Source organism: Gilbertella persicaria (assembly GCF_025201335.1).
Source record: "Gilbertella persicaria strain CBS 190.32 chromosome Unknown B0P05scaffold_12, whole genome shotgun sequence".
Lineage (NCBI taxonomy): Eukaryota > Fungi > Mucoromycota > Mucoromycetes > Mucorales > Choanephoraceae > Gilbertella > Gilbertella persicaria.
The window spans coordinates 79736-102857 of NW_026251973.1; the positions used below are offsets into that span (position 1 = coordinate 79736).

Genomic DNA, 23122 nt, shown 5'->3' on the forward strand with positions numbered 1-23122 from the left:
GATGATTTTAAACAACAGCTACATGTTTAAAATAGGATTCGAATTTTTTTTTTTTTTTTTTTATTTACAAAAAGATATATGCAGCAATGATTTTTTAAAGATCGACTTGGCGTTCTTCACCTGTACTACGAGCAGTACCAGCCGTCAATTCACTTTCCCATACTAATTGTTTGTTGATAGCACTTAAGTAAGCTTTGGCAGCAGCAGTAATAATGTCAATATCAGCCATACTAGCAGCAAAAGCAGTCTTGGTCAAGCGTTCTTCCTTCACACTAGCAGGGTCCACCATCACTTGAATCTCAGCTTTACCTAAAGCATCACTTCCTTCACCTACAGCACTGATATCAAACTTGGTCAAACGGAATTGACGACCCACACAACGTTGAATAGCTTCAAAAATAGCATCCACTGGACCATTGACGCTCACAGCAGCATCTGTGATTTCTTTTTCTGCTTTGACGTCCATGAGTTTGACGCTGGCCATGGAAGTCTCACCAGCAACCACTTGCGTAGACACAAGTGTATAGAAAGCACTGGCACCCGTAGCACTGATTTGGTTACTGAGGATAGCAAGAATATCAGCATCGTTCACGTTCTTCTTCTTGTCACAGAGAGCTTTAAAGTCATCAAAGGCCTTTTGGAAATCGTCTTCAGAGATATCAGGGAACCCAAGATCTTTACAGCGTTCACGGAAAGCATTACGACCAGAGTGCTTACCAAGGACCAAGTTGATATCAGTCACACCGACTGTTTCGGGTGTAATGATTTCGTAGGTTTGGCGGTTCTTGAGTACACCGTCTTGATGAATACCAGATTCATGAAGGAAAGCATTACGGCCTACAATGGCCTTGTTGGGTTGCACCATCATACCTGAAAGCGTAGAGACCATTTGTGAGGTACGGTAAATCATGGTGGTGTTGATTGTATGGTACACAGGGAAGAAATTGGGGTGAGTATGGATGGACATGACCACTTCTTCCATAGAGGTATTACCGGCACGCTCACCAATACCGTTGATAGTTACTTCCACTTGACGAGCACCATTGACAATACCAGCCAATGTGTTGGCGGTAGCCAAACCAAGATCGTTGTGACAGTGAGTGGAAAAGATGGCTTTTTCAGCACCAGGTGTGTTTTGCACAAGGTATTTGATCAGGTTGCCGTATTCTTCAGGCATGTTGTAACCTACTGTGTCAGGGATATTGAGTGTCGTGGCGCCGGCTTCAATGACTTTGCCAAGGACTTGACATAAAAATTCGGGGTCGGAACGACCAGCATCTTCAGGAGAAAACTCGACTTCGTCTACAAATGAACGTGCAAGTGTGACAGCAGCCACAGCGCGCTTAATGCATTCGTCACGATCAATCTTGAGCTTGTATTTAAGGTGAAGATCAGAAGTGGCAAGGAAGACGTGAATGCGCTTACGAGGAGCAGGAGCAATGGCTTCAGCACAGCGTTTGATATCATTGGGTGTGGAACGAGCAAGACCACAAATAGTCTAATGCTATGAGTTAAATAGAAAGTGGATCATGGCACATCTTACCATAGGTTGTCCAATCTTTTCTCTGCCGACCATCAAAGGACCGACTTCTCTCGCAATACGTTGAACAGCTTCAAAATCACCTACTGAAGCAATTGGGAAACCTGCCTCAAGTACGTCTACACCAAGGCGAGATAACTGTTTAGCAATTTCAATCTTTTCTTCTGTGTTTAAAGTGACACCAGGTGACTAGAAAGAATATGAGTTACATGATAGGCCGTAAGAAAAGCAGATATTTACTTGTTCACCATCACGAAGAGTTGTGTCAAAAATAATAAGTTTGTCAGTAGCTGCCATAATATAAGATAGAGAAAAGAAGAAAGAAAAAAGAAGTATGTGTTTTTTCAATCTTAAATATACAGCATTTTGGATAGGCTATGACCCATTTGGTACATTTGACCAATCAAACAAAAAGGATCCGCTTGAACCATCTTTTATTATCCAATCAAAATCTAATATGACTTCAGTCATAGTAATACAAGTACCGTTTGTTTCTGTCTACACTTGATTGGAAAAAAAAAACAGGAATTCTACCTCTTTCATGGTTTTTCAAAGATAGTCTGTCTAAAAGACCATTTGATCAAGTATATTTTCTGGTTTCTTTGTCACTATTCAAGTGACATAAGACCCTGTATTGCTTGCATTGATGATTAAGAAAAATGACTCATCAAATTCAAAGGCCAGTTTTGAGCAACGGGCATTAAAAAAAACTTGAGTAAGCGTAACTATTATGCTAAAAACAATTTACTCTATTACATAACTGAAAAAAGAAAAGGCGTATACTATGATGGCTGGTTTTGTTCTTTTTTTTTTGGATTTTTTTCAAAAGGCCCAATGGCTAGTTTCGGACACATCTTTTTCTTCAAAGGACGTCTTTTCTCATACACACTCTTTTTTTTTTCTCGGACACAATTTCTTTTACACGCCATGACTACACCCAAAAGAAATCTAGCTCAATTCAAAAACCTTCAGGAAGCAGAAACTTTTGCCAAATCACTTGCATCTTCAGAAGGCTATTGTGTCAGTAGGCGCACTTCGCAACTCGATCCAGCTAAAGGCACAAGACACATTGTATTAGGCTGCGTACAAGGAGGTCATTATCGAGTGACATGGAAAGAAAAGTCAACAACGTATCCTAAAAAACGCGATAGCATTAAAGTGGGATGTAAATACTCAATTCGTATCAGTGAGAAGGACGACCAATGGAATGTACGAGTACCCAAGAATATGCATAATCACGAACCAAGAGCACCTGCACCCAAACGAATCAAAAAGTCATCAGAAGAAGCGGTTGTCACACATCCAGGATTGATCAACCAAGAGTCGCCTGAAGATGTGGTTCGACATTTAGTAGCTGAAGTGGCTCGATTGGAGAGATCTGGTTATGGGTTGATAGACACCAGCGAACATCACATCACAAGTCAAATTGAACAAGCCATCTTGCATGCTGAGTTACAGGCTATTCATGATAAAATGCCTCAACAAGTATATCATCAAGACCATCAACAGCAGTCTGAATTGGGTACTTAAGATACCTCCAAAAAGAAAATCGTATAATAAAAACATCGAATAGCTTCATTTTGTAACATGAACAATACTTTATAATGATAAAAAGGCATTGCTACATAGTGAGATTGTTTTCACTTTCTTGAGTTGAGCAAGTTGATTCAAACGACGCCATGTATTCCTTTTCTTTTAGTCTGTTTAAGACAATATGCTTCATGTCAAGAAAGATGCATAACGGAAACGGAGTTTGATCCATCTGTTTTTTTTCTTCTTGTACCCCCCTTTACAACTATCCTAATGAGAAGAAGAGCTGTTGGTATGGCCCAGGCCGACCTTAGAAAACGAACAGAGGTAAAGAAGAAGCTAAGTTTATTCTCTTTTGCTCAATGTTGTTACGTTAGCAAGATTACAAGCAAATTGGTAGTTCAATAGCTGCCAAAGAACTCGAACAGGTATATTAGACAAGATGAGAAAACATGAATAACATGATAATAGCTTCAAAAACAAATGGAAGTCTTCAAGACAAACCTACAAGAGTTTGCAACACGACATCGAAAAGATATTCGAAAAGACCCTACTTTTCGAGCTCATTTTCAACGCATGTGTGCTAATATTGGTGTTGATCCTTTAGCTTGTAAGCAGTTTTGACTAGTGTGTATGTATATGTACTAATGCCACATGTAGCCAACAAGGGCTTTTGGGCTGATTTGTTAGGTGTAGGCGACTTTTATTATGAACTGGGAATACAAATCATTGAAGCGTGTATTGTCAGCAGAACCAACGATGGTGGATTAACCGAGTTGAATGAAATTATGCGACGTGTTCAGGTCATGAGACAGCAACAACAGCAAGTTTCAGAAGATGATATCACAAGGGCTATCAAGACACTTAAACCTTTGAGTGGCGGATATGAAGTAATACAGATAGGCAATCGAAAACTAGTTCGTTCTGTACCCAAAGAACTAGACAAAGATCAAGCTAGCTTATTATTACTCGCACAAGTAAGTAATCTTCTTCTTTGGTTGCTGTATTCTTATGTGTCTTTAGAAAACGGGCTATATAAATCATGACATGGTCAAGAATGAATTGGGATGGACTACAGAAAGAATCAATACAGCTACAGTAAGTGAACATATAGAATAGAAACGATAGGCTCATACGTCATAGCAACATTTATTACAAGATAGTATTGCATGGCTTGATAGATATGGAGATGTTGATTCATATTGGATACCCAGTTACTTTTCTGCAAGTAATAAAGAATAATATATACAAAAATGGGGAAAGAGGGGGTATATTTTATGGCTTGCCTACCATTAATAAAGCTAAAAAGACAACCAATGTACAGATGGGTACACAAGCAACTCCATAACTCCAGAACAAGAGATTTAACATTTCTTCTTCAAACATCCCACTGACTTGTGTGATTTGTGCTAAATTGATTGCAGTGGGTGTACATCCTACTATAACCATACTGACAATAAAGATAGGATCATGAGCTAACTTGGAAATAGCACCACCCCATGTTGCAAAAGCAAATACTGTAGGCAACACAATTAAAGGAGTCAATATCATACGAATAAAGAGAGCAACACACACAGGCTTGCGATATTTGGGATTCTTGGTTGATGGTGTTTCTCGAATACTTTTGAGTTGAGCACCTAAACAGAGAAGAATGATAGGCACAGATACTTTGCCACAGGATTCAATGGCTTTTGTAAAAGCAGTATTGAGAGCACTATGGTAAAAGAGACTCTTGAGAGGTGGACAAAGGCCAACTAAAAGTGCAAAGGCAACAGCATAAAGTGGAGGCGTCATCCATTTGTTGATTGACTTGAACAAGTTTGAAATGCCCCAACCATTATGCACAGTGACGACGGATTTTGAAGAAGATGTTGTTCCATAGTCATGATGATGTGATGACTTCGATAAAACGGCTTCTTCGTCCATATCTAAACCGTCTTTTTCTTCATCATTCTTCTGTAATAAACTGTATCCATAAGACCATCGTAAAATATTACTAAACAATCCGAAAAATAACGTATATGAAAGCCCACTAAGGTAAAAGGGGAAGAACCATAAGAGTAAGAAAAAAAGGGGGCATTTGCAGAAGATAGATAAGAAAAATGTATACTTTACCGAGCAGATACCATAGATTGATTATCATCAGAATTCCAATAAAGAGATTTACCGGCTTCAGATATAGCTAGACTGGAAATAATGGCTACAGGAAGTGAATTTGTATTCGGGAACATAACACAAGCAGACACAAAGGGTCTGTAATATTTGTCAACCTTAAAGAGTGGAGATGCAATTTGACATAATAACCATGATATTAATGTGTATAAGGCATAAAATGCAGGGATTGGCCAATAAGCCAATAGTCGTTCTAAAGAAATGACGGATGCAATGCTGGAAAAGAGCAAACAAGGTGTAAAGAAACTGATATTGAGTGTAGATAGCCACTAATCATACTGTAAGTACAACAAGAGTATCATGTGTATACATTACTTTTTGTTTATCACTGTCAATATAGCCATGCTTTGATAAAATGACACCTGTAAAGACGATCACTATTACTTGCATAATTGCCTTTTGAAAAGTCAGTTTTTGTTTATCACATATTCTGTAAATTGCATACCTGAACAGAAGACACAATTAGTTCTATCATTTTTTTTATATAAAGAATGAAGAAAGAAAAGAGAAAGAGTTAAAGAAAAAAAAGTAGATAAATGATTTCGAATAAAGGGGGGATATTATGTTTTCTGATCATTAAATGATGCAATTCTTCACTTCTCCGACACTCATTCATTCTTCAGACCCCCACTTTTCAAGTTGTACAGTATGGCTTGATTTTTTTTTCGATAAGCTTCTCTTTCTGATATTTCCATTCTTCAGCTAAAGTCGAATAAGCGTCATGAAAAGGTCATTTTAGTTTTGGTACTATCCACAATATTCTAAGAAAAATGATAAAGTCCTTAATTAAGGCGTTTAACCGAAAAGAAAACTTATTCACTGATAGCCCATTGAATCAATGACTTAAATAACTTGAAGGAAGGGACTGCCTTCAAGTTATGACAGTCAATATTGATTATGATATACTAAAGCACATGCTATTAAAGTCTTTTTCTTCTTAAATTACATATTCATTGTTGCGAATTTCATCCTCCCAAGACATAGAAAGGCACTTTAAATAATAAGATCAACTTGAAAGTAAACCATGCCAAAAGAATTGAAGTTATTCAAACGAAAGCGGAAAAAAAGATTCACAACATGTCAAGATACAAATGAACAGGTTAAATACAACAGCTATTTACAAAGCCAAACAAGAAAATTGCTCTTCTTCTCTTACATACCAATTGCTTGGACGCTAGGCTAACTGAGTAAATGTCTGCCTTGACAAAGAAACAATATCCTCAACAAGTATATTAAGGAACACCCGTAGATTTTCTCAGGGAACATCCCCGATGTAAGTAAATAGGCTGGACAGTAGGGATTTTGCTTTTTCTAAAAATCAGAGTCTTTTTCATATGTTTTATTTTAAGTGATATCCATAGCTTTACTTTTACACTTTATTGAAAAAATAAAATATTAAAAAAACTCGATAAATCTCCACTTAGCGGCAAATATTATTTATGTATCTCATGCTCTGCTTAATTTCTAGAATTTGATTTTTACTTATTTACTTTAAATCCCGTGAAAAGTGATGAAGAGTCCCCTTATTCAATCACGCCGGATAGAGTTTGGTCGAATGATCATCCTCAGTGGCTTATCACTTTCTATCATATTTCTTATAAATCTATTACGTTCATGAAAAGTTCCTGGCGTTTACGAGTTTTTTTTTTTTTTTTTTTTTTTTTTTTGCAAATCTTCAATTGCTTTAGGTCATTTCAAACTGTCTGTCCCTTCTGAAAAAACATAGAATTTTAAAATTCTGTGTATAATAATGAGGCATTGAACAGCTAGTATTTTTCAATTTGAAACCAACTTTTGGCACATTGAACACTGCACTTGATCTTATCCAAAAGGCCTGAGAGAATATACATTGAAAACCGCAGGAATAAGTTTGGTACTTCCTTCCATGATCCTCCCAAAAGAGTGCATTTTCATCTCTCCAATCCCTCCTCCCCATTTACTTATGGAAATGTTCTAGTACTACTATTACCTTAGATGGCATTTCCACGAACTTGAAGATATTGTATTTTTCAGCAATTAAGAGACAGTCTCAGAGAAAATAAGAGAAAATTATTGGATAAAATAAGAGAAAATTTTAGATCAATTAAGAGAAAACTGACCAATAAAATAAGAGAAAAACACAGGAAAAATTAAGAGAGAAAAAAAGGGGCAATTAGTAGAAAGCTTATTTATACTTTAATCTCATTATAAGTTTTTCTCCAGGGCTAAGCACTTTTCAAAAAATCCGAGGGAATGGTGGATCCAGCCTTGGCAGTCTTTCTTGGTTACCTTGGAGCAGGCATCCATGATTCTGGGTGTGAGTGTCTCACCAGTTTCGAAAGGTTTTCTTTTGACACCATACTTCACCTTCGACCAGAATAGCTCAATTGGGTTTAGGAATGGTGAGTATGGTGGAAGATATACACACCTATAGCCTCTGCTTTCTATCAAATTTCTTACTGTAGCTGGCTTATGTATGGGAGCATTGTCCATTACCAAGTAAAAACCCCTCATGTTGTTTCGGTCAAGAACATCCATCACATTACTCAAGTAATTTAGATAATGCTCGGCCCTTGTTCCAACTTTGGCTGTTGTTGTAACAACCTTACCATCTACTCTTCTCTTCTTAGCTCTCGAAACCATTATTGGCTTTCTCAAAGAAATGTCAATAACGCCGGCACTTGAGATGGCACCAAGGATGGTTATTGTAGTGCCTTTTGAAGCAGGGACAGTTGTCTTAGCAGGTGCTCCCTTCTTAGACCAGCCACGAGTGCGTGTCATGTGAAGATTGAATCCTGCTTCATCCAAAAATACGCAATTGTTCTCAAAGTCAATTTCTCTATCAGCTAGCCATTGAAGGATGGTCTCCTTTCTCTTCTTCAAAGTTTCTTCTGAATTTCTAGCAACTGAAATCTTCTCCAACTTCTTCATAGATAGTGCACAGCTGGTCCTAAGATGTCTGTATACTGCGGATGGGCTTGCAGAGAGACTTGGAAACTCTATGATCAATGACTCGTGTATTCCAGCTACAGTTGTAGTTGAACGCTCATCAACAAGGTCGATAATAAACTTCGAGTGCTTCTCAGTAAGCTCAGAGACAGTTCCCATTCTGCGTCCTCTTTTCTTCTGTTGAGGTACCTCCCCAGTTTTCTGCCACTGCGATTTGAAACGGTAGGCTGATTTTTCATTTATTCCTGTCTTTAAAGCTGCATCCTTTATAGGTACCTGTTCAACTAACAGAGCAATAAGCTTGTTGATATCCTGCTGAGTGTATATACGTCTAGCATTGCTAGCGTCGTCTTTTTTTTCAGTCAGGTCTCTGAGAGGCTTCTCTTCTTTCAAATCGCTCTCACTACTCTGCACATCAGCTTCATTTTCCTCCTCGTCCGAGCTATTACTGGGCTCATCACCCTCGTGCCCTTCCTTCAGTTCCATCGTCACATCTTCATCTAACTCCATGGCTGATGCAGTGATGTTATACTCCCACTTCTTTCTCATCATCGACATTACACTGACAATAATCTCGGGTACAGCTTCAATATCTTCGTCGCGTAGAGAGATCTCGTTCATATCATAGTCAATATCCATTTTTTGTTAATAATAGTGAGAAAAGTGCTTTCTACTAATTGCCCCTTTTTCTCTCTCTTAATTTTTCCTGTGTTTTTCTCTTATTTTATTGGTCAGTTTTCTCTTAATTGATCTAAAATTTTCTCTTATTTTATCCAATAATTTTCTCTTATTTTCTCTGAGACTGTCTCTTAATTGCTGAAAAATACAATAACAGCTTGAAAAAGGCCTAAGTCACAAAAAAAAATCAACAAGTCATTGAGGACGATCCTTCGGCTAAATTTTATACGGCATGATTAAATAGGAGTTTACAAAGTTTTTTTTTTTTTGTAAATCAAGTTTTGATTAACTTGTTTAGTCATGTGACAATCTGACATTAAATAAGTCTTCAATTACATACTAAAATATATCATAATCAATTTACATCAGACATAGACATAAAAGAACCTCTTGTACTGAATAAGACAATGTATCTTTTAATAGATCAAGACTTATAACCGAAATCCAGTCATTTGCACGAACTCTGCTACTACTTACTCCGACATCTCTTCATGTATAAATATGCTAGAATAATTTATAGTCAAAAAGAACAATAGAATTGTATAAACAGTCTCAAAGTATCTACCTTTGTCTCTATATTATCTTATCATATAACTCTCTATTATCAAAACATCACAAGTCACACATACTCGTAGAGGTGAAACTTGATATTTGTTTTTTGCTATTTAATCGGGAATCCTATTCGTAAGAATGTGGATTTGTCGATTGATAGTTGTGAGAATTGTATCGGCAGTAAAAGGTATGTTGTGGAGAATGAGTTGCCAGTAAGCTCTCCAGATGTAAAATTGCGTAGTGGAAACGATTACCAAGAAAGATCGATAGAGGCTAGATTTTTTATGGAAGGGAGACTTGATAGAGAGCAATGCATTTAGAATATCACGATTGGATAACAGATAAGTGGGGAAATGGTATTGGAGTACCATGGACCAAATAGAGTTCTTGTTTAGACAAGAAACAAGAAAGTGTTCAAAGTCTTTGCTTGTCAAGTTACACAGCCTACAGAGAGTACTGGGTACAGTTCCAATCTGATAAAGATATGTGGCGGTGGGCAGTTTCCGGGAAATTACCCTGTACCAGTGGTTTCGAGCAGGGAGTGAGATGGGGAGCGACCAAAAAGTCTTGATATCTTTTGTTGGAATAGAAGAGAATAAAGATATTGTCCAATTAATTTTCAAATTGCTAAAGTTTTGAGAGGTATAACTGTACCAGTGTTGATTGTGTTGAAGTTGGTTAACCAGAGTAGTAATGTGGGGTACAAGTTGGGTTTCTTCATCAACGTTGGTAACAATATGATCAAAAAGATACGGTTTTAATTTCACTGTTCGTAGTTCCAAGATTTCTCTTTTCAGCCTTCGGCACAGCGATGGCTTGTGGGTATATTCAGTTTCAACTTGCAGCAGTAGACGACAAAGCCGAGAGTCATAGATGAAGAAATTGCTTGCTAAGAATTTTTTATGCCTGTTCAACCAGTGATTAGTTGGGTAAGACTTTAACAAGTAATGAAGCGGCAGTTGTAGCAAAGTGGCTACCGAACAGCCCGAGAAATCAAATTTGATACCAAAGTGATCAAAAGCTTGGTAGCACGCATTGACAATGGAAGTGGGATGGTTTAGAGGATGGGTGCGCCATTCCGGAACAAAAAAGGATAAGATCAAGTGCAGTGTTCAATGTGCCAAAAGTTGGTTTCAAATTGAAAAATACTAGCTGTTCAATGCCTCATTATTATACACAGAATTTTAAAATTCTATGTTTTTTCAGAAGGGAGAGTATGTCTTACAAGTGGAGAGAAGAGGGGATAGATAAACATAGTCTCGGCCATATCATTCTGGCACCATCTTTTATGAGACAGGACGCTGTTTTACAAAGATCAGTATACCATTGCTTTTAATGAAAGTCTATGATTTTAGCCTACATATCATTTGACACATTTGCATATACCAATAGATTATCATCATTGGTATTTAATGCTTCACTTATGTAGTCAAATGTCTTACTCCTTAATTTCAAGATCAAGTCGTCTTTATATGCAGTTGTGGTAGAATAGTGATTGTCATAGATCTACAAAATAAAGAGAGTTCAGTAAACTTTTTTGATATCTGTTTTATTTGATTTACCGCTTTGAGTTCTCTTACCCATTCTTGAGCTCAACTAGATATACAAGGAAACGATCTTTTGTTGAGCCAGGTCAAGTATGTATGGATATCAGAAGGTAAAAATTTTGTCATTGAATTGGCTTTCATTGAAGAAGTGAAAAACACGTAGTTCAGCATTCTAAAGAGCACAAGTTAGCCTTTATGTCTAAATATATGGACTTACAGTTTCTGAATGACTGTCATTTTTTTGTTGTTCTCTTTTAATGCAACAGCATTGTTACGCGGATCTGATAACAATTTACCAACATTTTTGCCATTAATTGACCACTAAAACAGATGTTAATTTAGTGGCTGTTAAAATAGAAAGACATGTCGAACTTACTGTAGATTGAATAGAAGGATAAGTTACTGGGTTAGAAACTAAAGACATAACGGCAGAAGCGGAAGAACTAGTAGTACTGTCGGCATTAACAATAAAATCAACGGAAGCAGCAATACTACTACCGATACCAATGCCAATAGCAACAGCAATACTACCACTAATCCTAGCGATACAGCAAATCTATCTGATAATGGATTGGGTATTAGCACTATTACTGATGCTAATACCAACATCAATACTACTACCAATGCTAATGACTTGGATATTAATATTGAGAATGCAAAACTCAAATTAACAAGAACGCTAAAAAGAAAATTACAGGAAATGAAAGGATTATCAGAGGAAATTTTAAAATTACAAAAAAAAAAGATAAGATACCTAGAAGAGTTTCAAAATTTGTAATTATATTAGCTTCTACCACACCTAAAGATTTGCACCTGGTAATTTTTAATAAAAATTAAACCACTCCAATTGAAATTTTCTTTTTTTAAAAAAAAATCGCTCATTGGCGTTGCACTTACTGTATTTTTCTGCACATTGGGTTGTAAAAAAACACTCTTTAGGATCTTTTCCACCCGCCCTTTGGCGTTGCCTTCGCTGTATTTCCAAATGACAAAATTTCTGGACATACAAGGACATTCATTTTTGAGCTAGTATCATTAATTTTTGGTTGCGGGCATCTAATTTTCTCAAAGTGACAAAATGTACCATTCTCATTGTATGTTCTTTTATGTATGCGCAAACACAAGAAACTCAAAAAAAGGGAATTGGAAAGCAGAAATGATGGTTTACTTTGAAAAATACTTGCGCCTGCAGCGGGCTGCCAATCCACTGGTGGAATCATTATACTTGTCAATTTTATTCAAAAATGGGGTGTAAATTATTTGGTAGCTACAAAGTATGTATGTTTTTAAAGGCATTTGACAAATTACTGGTTTCTTTATGTGATAAACAATTGAACACTGTTTGTTGCTATAAAATGATCTGTTGAAAAAAAAATTACATATTCATATAAAAGTAGTTACTTTTTGGAATGATCAATAGAGTAGATGGAGTATTCTTTGACCATCCCCTTTCTACCTGGTACTCTACGGATTTCCGTTTGAGCATGTTCGATACGAAAACCGGACTCAGGCTATCTTGCTTTTACTTTTGGTATTTTCAACAATGACTACCATTACAAGAGAACATGCAATATGTATACTTTACCATGAAGATTGTAGTAAAAATAAAGTTAACGAATTACCTGATTTAACTGAAGAAATAAATCTTGAAATTTTTTATAAAGATGATCCTTACAAGCCATTCCTACTATATATCTTTCTTATTTAAAGATAATTGAAGCTATTGAATAAAGCAATCAAATCAAATGCTTTAGTCAGTCAAGTTCAACTCATAAATTTTTTGGATGCTGTATTTTTACCAGTAAATCCAAACAATGAAGAAGCTTATACATGCAAAAACTTAAGCATGAATAATATTTTAAGGAGAGTAATTTCAAACGAAATCTTAGTCGCTAACTCAAAACTCACGCTATGTATTGTTAAGAACTGTATGAGGTGGGTCAAGCATGCCGAAACTTATGGGGAAAGGTGTATAAACAATGTGTTGTACCTCAAATAGCTGTAAACCAGTCTCCTAGAAATATTTTGGACCTGCCCAAAAAAAACTATACAAAAGAACGCAAATACCTGCTGATGTTATCATGAATACACGTTTATCGAAATCAAATGGCTCAGCTATGAGTCTAATATTTATTTATCTGATGATATACAGATGCCTTGCTGCTTTCGCAATTAAACAATGAAGGTATGAGTTGATAACAATAAAAGTAGTTTACGCCAAGTCAGGTCAATCAAAAAGATTTCAAAGTGATCTCCCCTCAAAATAAACCATGTTACTAATGAAATTAAATACTTCAAGTGTAAAATGAGTCACTGTGGGAAAAGAGGAATTCGAAAAAAAAATACAACTGAGCCAATATGATCAAAATGACATATTGAATGAAAACAGAAACGTCTTCATCTTACAGAAATCTATCTTGTAATTTAGAACAACATAAATGTTCATTTAATAACAAGTTTAATTCAAAGATATATGTACTTTATTAAACTGGCTTTGAACTTCCCGTAGAATATTTCTCCATTTGGAACCCGTAACTGGTTTAAGGTTAGACGGGAAATCCTCTCCTGTCTCCCCCAGTTTATTTGTGCCAATATTCACATGCTCTATAAAGTGATTGGTTCCTTCTATTTTATATATATTTTTGACTATAAATCTACTAACTGTTCTTTTGAATTCAAAACAAAGAACGATATTAGTTAGAGTAAATCAATAGGTTCCACATCATCAGAAAAACGTAAAAAAAAATAGATGTAGATCTACGAAAATGAAGTTGTTGGATGAACTGGTTCCCCAAGATTCACGTTTTTCATTGGCTTGGGCTTTGAATCTATCCGATGTTTCCGTGCACGTATTTTATTTTTGTCTCGTTCCTTAACGAACTTTGTCTCTTTGTGTGTAAAATCCCCTCCTTCCTTTTTTTTTTTTTCCTTCCTTTTTTCTCTTTATCTCTCTTTCTTTGCTTCTTTTTTTTTCTTTACATAACTATGGCAGATACAGTGAGTCGCTTAGAACAGTACCGTCGTACTTTTCAAAAATACGCCACCATTGAAAATGAACACAAGGAAAAATTCATGACCCGTGAAGACTTTTTGTCTGCCATCGTACCCGGTGAAGACTTCAAAAAGATCCAAAGAGATCAATTTGAACTCTTGTACAAAATTGCAGACAGAACAAACAAGGGGGCTATTTCTTTTGATGATTTTGTGATTTTTGAAGACTTATTGTCAAAGCCTGATGCGGAGTACGAAGTCGCTTTTCGTGTGTTTGACGTAAATGGTACGGGTAAGGTAACATTTGATCAGTTCAAGAGTGTGTTGTCCAGCAATATGCCTGATGACGCTGTTCCTTTTGACTTTGATTGCGATTGGCTCAAGCTATACATTGGTTCAAAAGAAGGTCATCATGAATTAAGCTACCAGGAGTTCACTCAACTCATCAAGGGTTTGCAAGGCGAACGTCTTCGTCAAGAATTTAAGCATTATGACAAGGATCATTCCGGTTTTATTGCTCCTGAAGATTTTAAGAAGATTATTTTGGATGTTGCAAAGCACAAGTTGTCAGACGATGTGATCGATCATTTACCTACCCTTTGTAACCTCACCAGTAGTAACAAAATCAGTTTCTCTTCTGTGGTTGCTTTTCATAACGTGATTCGCAATATCGATATGGTGGAACTTGTGATTCGTAAGGCTATTGAAGCCAATGCTGATAAAAAGATCACCAAGGCTGATTTCTTAAAGCATGCTCATGAAGCCAGTCGTTACACTGCTTTTACGCCTATGGAAGTGGATGTGATTTTCCATTTTGCTGGTGTTGATGACGATTCTGGTGTGCTTAGTTTAGACGATTTTGCTCGTATCTTGGATCCTCGTTGGACTACATCGCATAAAGAATTAGAAGAAGCAACTGAAAAATTATATGTCGATCATCCTCAACAACCCAAGCATGGTGCTCTTTGGCAAATCATTGAGAGCGCCTATTCTTTTGCACTTGGTTCAGTGGCTGGTGCTGTTGGTGCCACTGCTGTATACCCTATTGATTTGGTCAAGACGCGTATGCAAAATCAAAGATCAAAAGTGGTTGGTGAACTCTTATACAAGAACAGTTTAGACTGTTTCAAAAAGGTAATAAAGAATGAAGGTTTTGCAGGTCTGTATCGAGGTCTGGGTCCTCAACTTGTGGTAAGTCAATCTATATATATATATATATATCTAATTTTGGGCTTGATTCTAATCATACTGCGATAGGGTGTTGCACCTGAAAAAGCCATCAAATTGACTGTCAACGATTTTGTTCGTAGTCAATTTACCAGTAGAAACAATGGCGAGATCAAGTTTTGGCAAGAAATGATTGCTGGTGGTGCTGCTGGTGCATCTCAAGTCGTGTTTACAAATCCTTTGGAAATCGTCAAGATTCGTCTTCAAATCCAAGGTGAACAATTAAAGCATTTGGCTCCTGGTGAAGTTGCTCCTAAACGTTCTGCTATCTGGATCGTAAAGCATTTGGGTATTGTTGGTTTGTATAAGGGTGTCAGTGCCTGTCTTTTAAGAGACGTGCCTTTCTCTGCCATCTATTTCCCTGCCTATGCTCACTTGAAGAAAGACTTGTTTAAGGAAGGTCCTGATCATAAATTGAAGATTACTGAGCTTTTGATGGCTGGTGCTATTGCCGGTATGCCTGCTGCTTACTTTACAACACCTGCTGATGTGATCAAGACTCGTTTGCAAGTCGAAGCACGTAAAGGCCAGACAACATACAATGGTATTGTTGATGCTGCTAGAAAGATCTTCCGTGAAGAAGGATTCAAGGCCTTCTTTAAGGGTGGCCCTGCTCGTATCTTCCGTTCTTCACCTCAATTCGGTGTCACTCTGACTGTGTATGAACTCTTACACCAATTCTTACCCCTTCCTGGCCATGGATCTGCTGCAAATACCACTTCTACTACTACTACCACAGCTATCGTTAATCCTGTACAAACTATTGAACACAAAACTACGCTTCGCTCTACAAATGCACTAAAAATGTTGCTGGATCTTGACTATCGATTTGGTGTCCATCAACCCTCAACCAAAAAATAATAGACTGTATGTGTAATTTGTCCTTATTCTTGTGTATTTTAAATAAAAAAAATGTATATTTACATTATTCTTCTTTTTGCTTTAATGTCTTTGCTTGCTTTAGTTTCTTGATTTCCTTTAACAAGGCCATCATTAAAGGAACAGAAATAGGTACAAACAATGGCATATAAATAGCATATTTATGCTCATCAGGGAAATAAAGCATAGATACCATGGTTGGATCAAAAAATGCCTTTTCAGCCAGTTCAATCGCTTCAATTGAGTTTTGCAAAGCATTCAAATAGTCCCTCTTACGTAGAGCAGTATCCACAAGATCCAATGCATTCAAAGAATGATGTACTTTGTCACTAATATGATCTTGAACTACCATGTTGGGGATTTCATCTACCAACTGAGCTAAAGATTTTAAAGTAGAGATAGTATTGACAACATTCTCAAGTGTTCTTGTTCGAATTAAGTTGTCTTTTTCCAATGTTGTGATACCTGTGTGTGTGGCTGGTGCAAATGTCACTTGGTAATCATGTACCTTTATCGATAAGTACAAGTCAATAGAGTAAGACACATACCAATTGCTTGGGAACATGACTCTCCATGTCTTGAACACCAATTAAGCTTCTCAATTGAGAAACAAAGATCTTAATAATAGGCTGCAAATCTTGCTTGGTAAATCGATATTCTCCAGTTGCATTTCGAGGCGGGTTTTTGATGACAACACTTCCCCAGCGAGGAATAAGAAACGCACTTGTCAAAAGAGGTTGTCCTGTAAACCAAGGTTACTATTGGCAGCATGTATAGGTCTTTACCTTTAGCATCATGAATACGAAGTGGGGATTCATCAGCAGAGGGGACATATAAAATGAAATGAATACTTGGGTATGAAGTGATTGTGGATGCTAAATTCCATTCTGCAGAATTGACAAAGTGAGGCAAATGCTGAGGTTCAAAATAATAATAATTGGGTTTGCCTTCTCTTTCCTTGTATTTGGGTTTCAAAGACAATGGCGCATAATTTTGAATCTACAAAATGAGATTGTTTGTTTATTAGACAACCATGTTACCTGTGATGTGATGGTAAGGTTAGAGACAGTAGAGACAGCTTTGATAAAAGGAGTGAAATAAGCATTGATGGCATCACGAATATCCCAATCCATACGCATATGTTCTGGATTGTTGTTCATCAAACTAATGGTAGCTCCATATTGAGAAGAATACTTGAGTGCACGCATGCTTGCCACATCGTTCTATATACTCTTAAAAAGCTGGTCTGTAGACGACGCTATGCTTACCTTGTTTGTGCCTTCAACATGACAGGCAATGTTGCCCAAGTTTTCTTGTTTATTCAAGTAAATGGGCGTTATTAATGTGGCAATGGCTTTTGTCACTCTATCTATGGAGAGCATGAGCTTATACTTTATTCTCTTCTGTTCCTCTCACCTAGTGTCATGTCTTTGATGCTTAATTGACTTGATCTCTCACTTCCAACATAAAGAGTGTCTTTTTCTGCTTGATTAACATAAATAAAATAATCGCCAATAGGTGCTTCATCATGTCCTTCCACAACATCTCCTATCCATTCTTTTATCAGAATATCAATAGGGAACTGATCCTTGTATCTTGAATGTGTTGATAATTGACGTTTGATATCAGAAATGATTTGTTCTTGCTTATTGAGTTGTGGAGGAACAAAGATAGTCAATTGAGTGGGCATTACAAAATCGCATGCCTAAAAATGAATAGATTCAATAACTGTTTTTTTTTAAATAATAAAGCACTGTTCTTACTTGTTTCTGATATCGTGTATCAATCTCGTCAAACGGTAAACTAGCTCTATATACTTCTGTTGTTTTCCACCAAAAGGGTAAGCCAACCAAGACTACACTCCAAAAGGCAAACACAACAAGACGCGTCACTTTATCTAAGTAAAGGTAAATAAATGACTTGTTTGTCTTTACTCTTTCTACCTGTGTTGTCTTGCTGCATCTGAGGTGAAAAGAAAAACGAAAAAAAAAGATGAAAAACATCGGTGATTCAACCATGACTTTGTTTCTATAGTGAATAAGGCACACGTTTTCATTGGTTAAACAGTTTATTATGCATTATCTACAGCGTATATATGATTAGGAAGAGAAGATGGCAATAGTTTTTCTATATACAGCAGCCCAATTCATCATAATTGGACTACAAATGAGCAAGGATGCACCAAACACAAGCATTAACGTTTCAAAGTCTGAAGCAGACATAATCAATCCAGCAACAACAGGGCCAACAAACATACCAACCGAATAGGCCATATTGTACAATGCATACACTACAGAAATATGAGTACATTATATAGCATATAGATAGATTCTACCTTGAGCATAAGCAGCACCACCCTAGATCAATAAGTTAGCCACTTTAGTAGAACATTGGTTGACTTACCATTTCACTGACAGTTTCGCCCATTTCAGGCAAGATGGGAGTCAAAGTCACAGGACTAGAGAGACCAAAGACCATAAGAGGAGGAATGATCCAACAAATAGAACCATATCCCAAAGCAACTAAAGGAGAAGCAATGGCCATCATGATCATGCCAGTAGCAGAAATAACTTGTCTACCGATCTATAGTAGGCTGATTAGTTTATCTACTTTTATACCAGTACTCTCTACCTTATCAGAAAGATGGCCAATAGCAGGAGCAAGAAAAGCAGGAATGACCATGGTAACAAAGATAACTGGATGTAAAGACTGAGTTTCATTCTATTTTGTCATGGTTCTACTTACGACCAATAGTAGAAGCAGAGGCATCATATTCCTTTTGTAAATGAATAGGCAATGCAGGCTCAATGCCAGAAAAGACAGAAGCACTGATAGTAACACACAAGACACAAGACAAAATGCGCCAATTCTTTAAGAGATCAATCATCGTGAGTGGCTTCTTTTGACTATCCTTATTTTTGACAAGTGGTGTTGTTTCGTCTATATCTTCTTGTGCTCGAGAAACATGATCTTGTGTTTGTTCAATATGATCATGCTTGGGCTCAGCTAACCAAACAATAGCCAGGAAGTTGATGACAGCAAATCCTGAACAAAACAAAAAGGGTGCAGCAAATCCACCATATTCATACAAGAACCCACCTACTGCAGGACCAATGGCAAATCCTACTGTATGTGCAGTCAAGACAGTTCCCATAACAACACCGAGTTTCTTTGTAGGAAACACATCAGCCAATAAACCAAGGCCAATGGTCCTGTTCATAGATTAAGTAAACAATGTGTCTATGATGCACAGTTACATACCATGATGCACCACCTGCAATACCTTGAGCCATACGAGCTAAAATCAATACAGCATAGGAATCTGCAATAGCAAAAGCCAGAGTGGAAATCACCATACCGAGCATGCCACCTAACATAGGGTATCTTCTATTGTGGTAACGATCTGAAAGGATAGCAAAGATAGGAGTAGCTATCAATAAACCAAAAGCTTTGATTCTTGTTATTATAATGGATCAATGAATCAATCTACAAACCATAACAGCCGAATAATAAACCAACCATGGTAGAATCACCATGCAAACGCTCAATCACAAGAACAGGAAGGCAAGGAATAACAACACCATAGACTAACATATCACTTGAATAGTCTAAGTATTTAGGTCATGCAAACATAAAGTATACATACATAAACAATGTAAGTGCAACAACACAAGCAACACCAATACGAGAATGACGTGCTCTTGTCCATGCTGATTTATTAGAATAATCTTCTTCCATCACTTTATCAAAGAAAAAAGAAAGAAAAAGATAAGAATTTTTTTTTTTTATTCAGGGGAACTTAAAGAAGTAGATTACAGAGCATAGTCACAATCTTGACCAATGGAGAATGAACTTCTCTATCAAAAATGGTATTTTTAAACAAGTATTGCCAATGGAAACTTTAAGCTTCAATTACTCTGCTGATCTTTTTCCCACCATCTAATTATAGTAGAAATTCAAATGAAATATTTGTTTACACATACAAACAATCTACATATTGCCCAATAGAGCGGATATTTAAATTGAGCAGCATATTGTTCCACAGTTTGACACTTGAGTTTGTCATATATCATAAGGATAATATGTCCTTTTGTTTTACTTTTGATTGACAGGTTCAATTAGATTTTTTATCCATGCATTTTTAATAACAGATCGAATTATGCAGCTAAATTTTGGAGAATAATAATAAAATACCTGTTGCATGAATTATTTCAGTCTGTGTTGATGTTCAAAAAATAAAGGCGGGGTATAAAGAAAGCAAAAGAGATATCACGTATTCAAGGTAGACTTGTCAGACACAATACGAAAACCTGATTCTTTTAGTACAGTTATACCATCTTTTGCCAACTCAAACATCAAGAAATAAACTGCTCCTGAGGGTCCTGCCTTTAGTAATCCAGGCACAATACCCTTATACAAAGACCAAACGCCTTCTGTTGCAACCATCTTTCGTATACATCCAAGCACTGAATTATCTCGACTATAACTAGGGATCTTGGAAACAACATATTCTGACATATGAGGTCCTTGGACTTGCAATCGTTTTCTAACCACATCTAAGGGGAAAACACCAGTTTTACTGATAATACCTGCTAATGAGCCACAAAGCATGTCTTGCATTCGCTTATGGTCTTCTGGAATGACCTTCTTGTCCTGAATGTGTAAACATGAGTTATATGTCAACCATGTTTGTGATGTATACCTTGAGTGATTGAGCCATAGAGCACAACCCTTCATAACTAAAGAACATCAAACCCATATAAGGCATGATTTGTGTAATCGAAGATCCCAATCCACGGTAAAATCCTCGGACACCTTCTTTTTCATAAATATCCAACACGGCATGTAACATGTTATTATAAACCTAGAAAATGTAACCGAATCAATACCGGGCTAAATGGTTCAATCTTGAACTTACTCTTGTTTCACCTTGCATGGCAAACCGTGTTCTCAATAGATCAAATGGATATGTTGTCGCTGTAGCAAAACTACCTGCAAGCATACCTGATATAAACGGCTTTATTGCGGGTGATACTTGATGTTGCTATTAAAAGTAAGTATATCTAATCAAGAAATCATCCCAACCTTTTTCATAAAATCATCAAGAAAATAATAGGCATAAAATTGAGAAATACCATAAGTCACATAAAGCCATTCTGCAGCTACATTGCCTTTAAAAAACCCCTAGATATATAGATGAATATATACTTTATGGATCATCTTTTTTTTTACCTTGACCCCTTCTTCTGCTAAAATAGTTTTGAATGCTTGTGTAATGCCAGAGTATTTAATGTTATTTTTGGCTTGTTTGGAAAGCAATTGTCTTAGAGTATAACGTTCTGGTTGAACCTGAAGTCTGATCTTGACAACGTCAAGAGGAGAGATGGCGAGTCTGTCATAAAGAATTAAAAAACAGAAAGCAGGATAAGAGACTCATATTACCTTGTGGTAAGGCCTGCAAAGCCACCACATAAAGCTAGCTCGTTTGCATTTAGTTTAGAAGAAATGATATGTGAAGACATAAGAAAAAAAATAAAAAAGAAAAAAATATATAAAAATTTAATATGACCCAAAAAAGAAAAAGCACTGTCAATCAGTGAACCCAAATCAGACACGATTTCAATAGGATCTAAGGCTGCTTAGTGACAGTAATCCGATCAAGTCATGTTGCTAGGCAACTACAACACTGCTTTGTTATCAAGCATGACAAAGAAGAGCATTACTATCACAACCACCAATCAAAATGACCGCACATCCAGAGGCTTTGCGTGACTTGTCCTAACTTGCTCTTTTTTTCAAGTTCGGACCTTGTTTTCTTTTTTTTTACCCCCCTACCTTTCTGTTCTATATAAAAGCATGGCATCTACATTTCGTCAAGGCTTGAGTACGTGTTGTCTTTATTTAAAAACGATGGGTGACTAACGTTTGAATAGAAAAGGTCTATTTACCCAACATTGTGTTTAAAATGGTTCGAGCACCTAATCTCCAACCTAATCAAGTTGCTTTCCGTGTGCCACCCAGCTGCAACAAGTTTGATATTCACTCTTATTTAACCAACATTTACGGTGTTCAAGTACAAGAAGTACGCACAATGAATTATGGAACAGTTCATAAAAAGGGACGTAACGGCAAAGTTGAAGTATCACAAGCAGCTTATAAAAAAGCTATTGTTACGCTTGATCAAGTCTTTGAATGGCCCAAGGAACCTGAGTGGTGTAAATTGGATCAAGAACAAGCCAAGTTGGGATCAAAGGCCGCTATGCGTAAGACAAAGGGATGGCGTATCAGAGCACCCGAAAATGAAAGAGTCGAGTTAAAGAATGTCAACGATCAATTACAAGCAAGGATGGAAGCTGAACAGAAGCAAAAATAATAGATAGAAATAAATAATGTAAATAATCATTTATGTAAAAACACAAACTTGTTCCTCTAATTTGAACATCCTTGCGCGGCTTATTCGTTTAATCTTTTTTTTTACCGCTTGAAACTGCTTTCTAAATATAAAAAAAAAAAAAAAAGGTTTCCCCATAAAAAGAAAAAAAAAAGAACCTGATTGTTTCGGCCGTTGCCGCTTGATTTCTTTTAAGAAACAGCTATTTAAGTCATTGGCAGGAGAATTCATTAACGTTCTGTGGGAATAAAAGTGTAACCTGAATTGAACATTATAAAGCGGAATCTGCTTGTAATTTGTTCAAAATACACATTCTACATATCGGTTATTTTATCTTCCATTTAGGAAACACCTTATTGTTAAAGAGAGGAAGAAGAATGTTTATTTTCTAAGATATATATATATATACATGGAACTAGCAAAAGAGAGTTTTAAATGAAGGAAGTGTACAGTTGGTAGAAATAGGATGAAATAAGGGAGGTGATAATAAAGAAGGAGGTGCCAAAATATCCTTACATGATGGTAAAGAATATCTTTCTATGTGAGTTATTGGCATTTCTTGAAAAAAAGTAGGTCCTATGGTGACCAAAGCATGTTGTGTGTTTTCTTCGGGTGCTGGTGAAGAAGAAGAGGAAGAATCGTCACTATAAGACCGACGTTGAAGTAAAGAGGAATGATCAAACAAGG

At 36.6% G+C, this 23122-nt stretch overlaps 11 protein-coding genes across 11 annotated transcripts; 5 read left to right on the forward strand and 6 right to left on the reverse strand.

Annotated features, from left to right (window-relative positions):
- Positions 1–46: 46 nt before the first annotated feature.
- B0P05DRAFT_534627 (2-isopropylmalate synthase) lies at positions 47–1868 on the reverse strand. The gene is made up of 3 exons (XM_051577341.1): positions 1781–1868; positions 1544–1729; positions 47–1498 (listed from the first exon to the last, which is right to left on the reverse strand). The coding sequence occupies exons 1-3, from the start codon at positions 1835–1837 to the stop codon at positions 95–97; spliced, it is 1647 nt and encodes a 548-aa protein (XP_051436486.1). The 5' UTR covers positions 1838–1868; the 3' UTR covers positions 47–94.
- Positions 1869–2467: 599 nt separating this feature from the next.
- Positions 2468–3070, forward strand: B0P05DRAFT_570184 (uncharacterized protein; the record flags this gene model as incomplete). Its single annotated transcript, XM_051581293.1, has 1 exon — positions 2468–3070. The coding sequence occupies one exon, from the start codon at positions 2468–2470 to the stop codon at positions 3068–3070; it is 603 nt and encodes a 200-aa protein (XP_051436487.1).
- Positions 3071–3343: 273 nt separating this feature from the next.
- B0P05DRAFT_585513 (EAP30/Vps36 family-domain-containing protein) lies at positions 3344–4312 on the forward strand (the record flags this gene model as incomplete). The annotated part of the gene is made up of 6 exons (XM_051582448.1): positions 3344–3397; positions 3448–3498; positions 3542–3680; positions 3731–4047; positions 4094–4168; positions 4214–4312. The coding sequence occupies 6 exons, from the start codon at positions 3344–3346 to the stop codon at positions 4310–4312; spliced, it is 735 nt and encodes a 244-aa protein (XP_051436488.1).
- B0P05DRAFT_31334 (membrane transport protein-domain-containing protein) lies at positions 4263–5779 on the reverse strand. Its single transcript, XM_051573511.1, has 4 exons — positions 5688–5779; positions 5558–5638; positions 5186–5511; positions 4263–5102 (listed from the first exon to the last, which is right to left on the reverse strand). Exons 1-4 carry the CDS (start codon positions 5715–5717, stop codon positions 4346–4348), a joined length of 1194 nt encoding a protein of 397 aa, XP_051436489.1. The 5' UTR covers positions 5718–5779; the 3' UTR covers positions 4263–4345.
- A 3665-nt stretch (positions 5780–9444) lies between these two features.
- Positions 9445–10497, reverse strand: B0P05DRAFT_534640 (uncharacterized protein; the record flags this gene model as incomplete). The annotated part of the gene is made up of 2 exons (XM_051577342.1): positions 9445–9465; positions 10222–10497. Coding segments are annotated over 2 exons (297 nt in total), but the record flags the coding sequence as incomplete, so codon positions are not given.
- A 1794-nt stretch (positions 10498–12291) lies between these two features.
- On the forward strand, positions 12292–12808 carry B0P05DRAFT_609187 (uncharacterized protein). The gene has a single exon (XM_051583378.1). It carries the CDS (start codon positions 12491–12493, stop codon positions 12653–12655), a length of 165 nt encoding a protein of 54 aa, XP_051436491.1. The 5' UTR covers positions 12292–12490; the 3' UTR covers positions 12656–12808.
- A 1053-nt stretch (positions 12809–13861) lies between these two features.
- On the forward strand, positions 13862–16061 carry B0P05DRAFT_534643 (mitochondrial carrier domain-containing protein). The gene is made up of 2 exons (XM_051577343.1): positions 13862–15129; positions 15196–16061. Exons 1-2 carry the CDS (start codon positions 13933–13935, stop codon positions 16024–16026), a joined length of 2028 nt encoding a protein of 675 aa, XP_051436492.1. The 5' UTR covers positions 13862–13932; the 3' UTR covers positions 16027–16061.
- B0P05DRAFT_534646 (phosphatidylinositol-glycan biosynthesis class S protein) lies at positions 16062–18037 on the reverse strand. The gene is made up of 8 exons (XM_051577344.1): positions 17988–18037; positions 17808–17941; positions 17461–17749; positions 17313–17413; positions 17085–17267; positions 16830–17043; positions 16593–16786; positions 16062–16552 (listed from the first exon to the last, which is right to left on the reverse strand). The coding sequence occupies exons 1-8, from the start codon at positions 18004–18006 to the stop codon at positions 16091–16093; spliced, it is 1596 nt and encodes a 531-aa protein (XP_051436493.1). The 5' UTR covers positions 18007–18037; the 3' UTR covers positions 16062–16090.
- B0P05DRAFT_534648 (major facilitator superfamily domain-containing protein) lies at positions 18038–19795 on the reverse strand. Its single transcript, XM_051577345.1, has 8 exons — positions 19691–19795; positions 19539–19642; positions 19306–19492; positions 18790–19256; positions 18676–18740; positions 18448–18627; positions 18380–18401; positions 18038–18334 (listed from the first exon to the last, which is right to left on the reverse strand). The coding sequence occupies exons 1-8, from the start codon at positions 19780–19782 to the stop codon at positions 18144–18146; spliced, it is 1308 nt and encodes a 435-aa protein (XP_051436494.1). The 5' UTR covers positions 19783–19795; the 3' UTR covers positions 18038–18143.
- A 43-nt stretch (positions 19796–19838) lies between these two features.
- Positions 19839–21609, reverse strand: B0P05DRAFT_534655 (mitochondrial carrier domain-containing protein). The gene is made up of 6 exons (XM_051577346.1): positions 21487–21609; positions 21277–21436; positions 21130–21228; positions 20963–21088; positions 20747–20908; positions 19839–20697 (listed from the first exon to the last, which is right to left on the reverse strand). The coding sequence occupies exons 1-6, from the start codon at positions 21564–21566 to the stop codon at positions 20314–20316; spliced, it is 1011 nt and encodes a 336-aa protein (XP_051436495.1). The 5' UTR covers positions 21567–21609; the 3' UTR covers positions 19839–20313.
- A 140-nt stretch (positions 21610–21749) lies between these two features.
- Positions 21750–22552, forward strand: B0P05DRAFT_534656 (ribosomal protein L23-domain-containing protein). Its single transcript, XM_051577347.1, has one exon. The coding sequence runs from the start codon at positions 22010–22012 to the stop codon at positions 22415–22417; it is 408 nt and encodes a 135-aa protein (XP_051436496.1). The 5' UTR covers positions 21750–22009; the 3' UTR covers positions 22418–22552.
- The last annotated feature ends 570 nt before the right edge of the window (positions 22553–23122 follow it).